The sequence below is a fragment of the Miscanthus floridulus genome, unplaced genomic scaffold (assembly GCF_019320115.1).
Source record: "Miscanthus floridulus cultivar M001 unplaced genomic scaffold, ASM1932011v1 fs_128_1_2, whole genome shotgun sequence".
Classification (NCBI taxonomy): Eukaryota; Viridiplantae; Streptophyta; class Magnoliopsida; order Poales; family Poaceae; genus Miscanthus; species Miscanthus floridulus.
In genome coordinates this window covers 2,242-8,627 of record NW_027096227.1, presented here as the reverse complement: position 1 = coordinate 8,627, position 6,386 = coordinate 2,242, and the positions used below count along the sequence as shown (strand labels likewise).

At 48.1% G+C, this 6,386-nt stretch overlaps 1 protein-coding gene across 1 annotated transcript; it reads left to right on the top strand.

Annotated features, from left to right (window-relative positions):
• The first annotated feature begins 588 nt into the window (after positions 1-588).
• LOC136530422 (uncharacterized) lies at positions 589-2,572 on the top strand. Its single transcript, XM_066523162.1, has one exon. The coding sequence runs from the start codon at positions 948-950 to the stop codon at positions 2,421-2,423; it is 1,476 nt and encodes a 491-aa protein (XP_066379259.1). The 5' UTR covers positions 589-947; the 3' UTR covers positions 2,424-2,572.
• The last annotated feature ends 3,814 nt before the right edge of the window (positions 2,573-6,386 follow it).

Here is a 6,386-nt window from a genome sequence, read left to right as displayed (position 1 = left end):
CACAACTAGGAGGAGGCAGAGGCAGCGGACGACGAGTGCAAGCGTGCGACTGAGGAAGAGGTGGATGGATAAGGTTGGGAGTGGGTAAGGTGGGCTGGACTCTTTGATGGGCCTTTTTTTTCCAATCTAAGCTCATCTTTTCTTTTAGATGCAATATATGTAAATGTATATGTGTACAAAACGCCTTAAAACACGTAGGTTCGCTTAGGCTCCACACAGTGGGTCAACACCTAACTAGCGCCTAATGTAACCTTGTGCCTAGCATATCCATCGTTACCTAAAAACATAACTTGTTGTTCTCACATATTTGACCTTGATTGAATTTAGGTTTAATGCATTTACGCCTCCACTGTACGTGCTCTGCCCCTCCCTTTTTACGAAATTTGAGATCTATAATTTATTTTGTGATGACTATGGTACCCAAATATAAGCTAACATTGGCAATAATACGCAAAGTCCAATTAAGTTTACATTTCATTAAAATATAGCCTTAATATATTTTTTCCTCATGTTGCTAAGCACAAAAATATTTGCTCGTACATATATATCTTAACTTTAAATTTTGATATAATATATGCATGTGTTGATGTACAGTAAAAAATAAAAAAATGGAATAGAAACACATTTAGTTCAACGGTAATGAAAAATAAAAAGAAAAGAAAAGAAAATGTAACCGGGATGGGAGAGGTTTGGAACGGGAAAACCGGAATAGAACGTAACCGGATTACCGGAACGGGAGTTTCAGTAGGGCTCGCGATCCCATGATCCATGGGGGGCGTCGCCGATCGATCCACGTCCGACCCGCCTCCTGCTCTATCTATATACTCCGTGTCGACCTCCGTGTCCGACCCGCCTCCTAATACTTGTTACACTACTAATACTTGTTTATATTAGGAGGAAGAATTACTTCGTTGATTACACGGCGACGACGCGATCCCAATTCTCCCATGGCGGACGACGACGACGCGGCTGCTAAGAGACGACGACGGAGAAGCACGGGCACGGACGGCATCTCGGTTTTGCCTGAGCACCTCCAACACGAGATCTTCTCCCGCGTGGGAGACGTCAAGGCCCTCTTCAAGCTCGCCGTGACATGCCGCGGGTGGCTCCGCCGCTTCACCGACCGGGCATTCCTCCGCGAGCTATGCCCTGGCAGCCAGGGCTCGGGCTCGGGCCACCGCGCGCGCCTCCTGGGTGTCGTCGTACAGGACAAGTGGTTCAATAGCGGGAACAAGGCGATGGTGCAGGCGCGGATGACGACGATGGCGGCACCGCTGCCGCAGCAGCGCGCGTCGTCGTCGGCCTTGGCGCCCGTCTTCTTGCCGGCCCTGGGCTCGCCGCTCGGCCCTGCTGGTCGTGCCCTCACCTCCTTCGTCGGCGGCGGCGACGACGACGGCACCTTCGACTATGCCGAGCCCCTAGCGGCGCGCCGCGGCATCGTGCTGCTGTGGCTCGCGCCCCGCACGCCCGAGGAGATGGAAGACCGCCACCTGTTTGGCGTCTGCAACCCCGTCACCGGCGACCGCCACGTTCTCCCGCCGTTGGAGTGCATCCGGAGACTCGTCGGTTGTAGACTGGTCGGCTACGCTATCATCACAGCCGCCGACGACAGCAGCATTAACGGGAGGCCGGTGCGCTGGACGTTCTCGCAGCTGCTCGTCATCACCCAAGATGGAGATCTTACCAGGGGCGAGGTCGACTCGGCGTACCTGCACTCGTACTCCGCCGCCACGCGCCGCTGGAGCGCGCCCACCAGGTGCCTGGACAGGTGCGTCTTCTCCCTGGTGGGCGCCAGATCCGCCGTCGTCCACCGCGGTGCGGCGCACTGGCTGTGCGTCGACGATGGCCACCGTACGTGGAGGCGACGGCCGGGAGGAGGCAGAGGCGACGGCGACGACCACCAACTGTACAGGCTCAGCGTGGAGGTGGCCACCGCGCGCGTCTCCTTGACGAGGCTCCCCGTCCGTGTCGGAGGCAGACAGCTCCTCTGCATCAACAGCGACGGCAGGCTCGCGGTCGCCTCCGTGTATCCTCTGCACGTGACTGTTTGGACTCAGCCACCAGGCGGAGCCGGAGACGACGACGATGACGATGACGACACCACCCCTGCGGTTGCTGCGGTGTGGCCCCGCACTTCTTTTAGAATAGCCCCGCAACAGCACCACAATGACAGGTGGTGCAACTTCAACCATGGATCGTTGCTCGCGCTGTTCAGGGGCAGCGGCGTCTTCATCCTCGACCTCGACACCAAGGTGATGGAGAAAGTCTTCATCCTCGACTTGGACAACAAGGGCAGGCGGTATGTGACGTGTGTGCCCTATGAGATGGATTTGGTGGAGTTCTTCACGCTCCAGCTTGGTGGCATACGAGAGCGACTCGGAACTACTATACTATCCCAGGAACTGAATCTCCATAAATGTTAGTACTCTTCTTTCGTGATGATGCTATTTAAAAAAAAAAAATCAACAATTGAGTTTTTTTTGCTATTTAATTTTGTTACTTTTTTATGATTGAATATACAAGCATGCATTTGATGAATTCTTTTCGCACTCTTACAGCTATTGTACCCTAATTTAGCCATTTGTTGTCATGGTTGTAAAGAAAAGATATATTGTGACATGGTTGCAGCTTCTGTTAATAGTGGTTCCACTTGTTTCTTTTGGTTGGATGTTTGGAATAATCACATCCTGTCCGTACAACTTTTCTCATTTGCTAAGGACCAAACAAACTATTACAGTGCAACAAGTATGCCCAGCTCAACTTGTATGACCTTTTCCATCGAGCTGGTTCTGGTTCTAAGTGACCTCCATCTACAAGCAACCCTAGACCAATGGACATATATTTAGGGTTCCTCCATCTTCACCACAAAGCCACAGGTCCATTTAGTGTTCAGATGTCTCTGGAAGTCATGCTGTCAGAACAAGCGCAAGGTGTGCTACTAGCTTCTGCGAGACCGTTTAGGATTAACTTTAGTTGGTGGGAATTTGATGGAAGTCATGCTGTCAGAACAAGCGCAAGGTGCATCTACAGGTATCTGATGGAAGAAGTTGAAGATGCCAGTTTGGACAAGTTTATAGCATAGATGATAAGATATCACTAGGGACAATGTCATTTTCGAGCAATAATTAAGTTTTATGCCCGATGGAGTTATATTGCCCTTGGAAGCAAACGCATGGCTAATGCACTGTAACACCCCAGGCCCGGCACATGGCCCAAGCCCACTCTGTCGAGGGGTGGGTCCCACCTACGTAGCAACCCGCTTGCGCTTTCGTCCTCACTTCGTACAAAACTGTTAAATGAAGGTTACTACGCGTCCTTAGTCTGGCTATTTAAGTTGGTTCGGCGAACTCAGAATTCACGATATGGTACTAAATTTCTGGTTGCACAGTGTTTTCCGCAGCTACACTAACTCGGCGCTACATAGCCCGAATTTAGTCCAGCCCAATTTAGCGCTACAACTACAGTAGCCCGGCCCAACCGCAATTCGGCCCATGAGCTGGGTCTCACATCCACCCACCCTTAATGGGTTCGACGTCCTCGTCGAGCTATCTAACTAGCTTACCCATACAGGTCAAATGCTCAAGATCGACTCTCTTGGCCCACGTCCGTATCACCAGCTCCCCGGCCCAAGTGCCATGCTAGCTATTGCAGAGCCATGCGCAACCTGTCCAAGCTCCCGAGCCATATATCCGTGAAACTGCGAGAGTTGACTCTGAATATCATTTGTAACATCCCATCCCGGCACACGGCCCAAGCCCACTCTGTCGAGGGGTGGGCCCCACCTACATAGCAACCCGCTTGCGCTTTCGTCCTTGCTTCGCGTAAAACGGTTAACCGAATGTTACTACGCGTCCTTGGCCTAGCTATTTAAGCTGGTTCGGCGAACTCATAATTCACGGCATGATACTAAACTTCTAGGCGCACAGTGTTTCTACAGCTACAGTACTCACGCTACAGTTGCCCAAATTTAGCCCGCCCCGATTCATCGCTATAGCTACAGTAGCCCAGGCCCAACCGCAATTCGGTCCATGAGCTGGGTCTCACATGCACTACAGGAGGTAATCATCAAGAAGAGTCAATTTTGGTTAAGACGATATTTTAGTATACAAGTTTTACTAAAAAAAACCGGGATATCTTAACCACTAAAATTGTCCAAAGGAGGCTAATTTGGGAAAACTGACTAGGCCGGTTTTGGAACTTCCGCAAATTGTAAATTGGATTTACATTAGCGTTCCTCTCGTCAAGATGGTCGAAATGCATATATAAAGCGTCAAATTGGAGTCTAGATAAGGAAGTTACAACATCAAAAGAGATCCATCAGTGGCCGATTTCCAAAATTGCCCAGTTTTGGCTGACTGAAATCGAATTAGAATTGTATTATTACGGAGATTTCAATCCATTATGAAACATAATCCCACCCCACCCTATGTTAATAAAGGGCCACTATCGATTGATTTAAATACAATCATACAAAACAATCTACAACTTTATATGTCAACACATGTTTTTGATATAATACCACCCCACCTTACTTGTTGTTGATCCTTGATCTGACAATCAAGGTTGGTGCCCTACACCTGCCGGGCAACCTAGGGCATCCCACTGATGTTCACATCCTGTTAGGTCCCTTCTGGGCGAGAGTTTCAATGGTTTTTTACTAGTTTGTGTGAAAACCTGTCATTTTTCGACATATATAAGCACAATAGTTATTTTTTACTAGTTGGCTTGTAAACTTAGCTGTTCTTTCACCATATAAGCGTCAGGAATGAACACAAAACCGTCAGGAATATAATTTCTGATGGGCAGCCGTCAAGATCAGCTTGACAGGAAAACAGAGAATTCCTGACGGACGTCCGACAGAAAATAATTCCTGACGGCAACCCCTGTCGGTTCTAAACCCACCGACGATTCCAGTGTATTGTCAACCTGACCGACAGGAATTTATGTCAGGAATCATAAACCGACAGAAATCAGCATATAATTCCTGTCGTTGTAGCCGTCAGGAGAAAAACCAGAAATAGGATTAAATTTCATTTTCCTGTCGCCCAGCCGTCAGGAAAGTAATGACAGAAATCCCTTCCAAGTTCCTGACGGGAGTGGTGACAGGAATCAAGATCATGCTCACAGGCATCCATTTTGATTCCAGGAAAACAAAAAAAAATATTATTCTACCACTTGTATTTGGCATCACAGGCACAAATTTATACACACATTCTAAATCCAAATTGCACATTACATTTCAAACTGGTTCACAAGTCCAAATTCACCACATTGCTCGAGAGTCTGACTTCAACAAGTCTTACATGCTAAGTAAGTAAGTTCAAGAGGCAAGACTTCACCAAGTCTAGCTGCTTACATGCCAACTAAATAACAGTTCAAGAGGCAAGACTTCAGCAAGTCTAGCTGCTTACATGCAAACTAAATAACAGAGATGCCTTTTCGCTCTCTGACATCTACATACTAGGTATATCACTGCTCAAAAGAGGTCAGCTTACTTCAACAGAAGCAAGTCAACTTGGAGCTTCACCATATACACTCAACTCAACAAAAGGAGTCAAAAGAGGCTTACACTGTCTAGACACTATTTCAGTCTATGTTAGTGTTGCCTTTGAAAGGGGTTATGACGCCTAAGAGGGGGGTGAATTAGGCAACTTAAAACTCTAACTCTAAACTATGGTCTATTTTTTTATTCTTAGCAAAACATATGCATAAGATAAACTATCTAAATGTGCAACTATAGTTTTGCTTGTGTGTTGCTATCTCTACCATAAAAGGGGTTATGCAAACAATATAAATACGGAAGCTAAAGATTAAGGTAGAGATATGTAAACTCTCGTCGATGACTCCGATATTTTTATCGAGGTATCGAGAAGCGCGCAAGCTTCCCTCTAGTCCTCGTTGGAGCCCCTCGCAAGGGCCAAGCTCTCGGTCAGGTAACTCTGTGGATAGCCTCGGGCCTTCCCCACGCTTAAGTGGGTCTCCAGTGTTTCTTCCGGCAAGCCTCTCCCAGACCGCTTCCCGCCGTCTTCACTATCAAGCTTTCGGCCAAAACGTCATGGGCCTGTTCCCTCCGGTACACGGTGGCGACCACACCACAAACGCGGTTGGTGTGATCTTACAAGACTACAAGCCCCTCTGATGTACAACAATGGTACGCGCAAGCACCGAGTGGTAAGAAATATGCAAACCTCACTAAACACTAGGTCTAAACCTAGAGCAAGCGCATAAGCGGTGGTCTAATCAACCTAAGCACTTCACAAAACACCTACGCTAATCACCTAATGAATCACAAAGCACTATGCAAGTGGAGATCACTAAAATGGTGTATCAACACCCTTGGTATGTTTTCTTAGCTCCACACTACTCAAATGGCCGGTTGGGGGTCT

Bases quoted from the DNA above. Each gene is read 5' to 3' on its own strand.
- LOC136530422 (XM_066523162.1), top strand. From the start codon at position 948: ATGGCGGACGACGACGACGCGGCTGCTAAGAGACGACGACGGAGAAGC.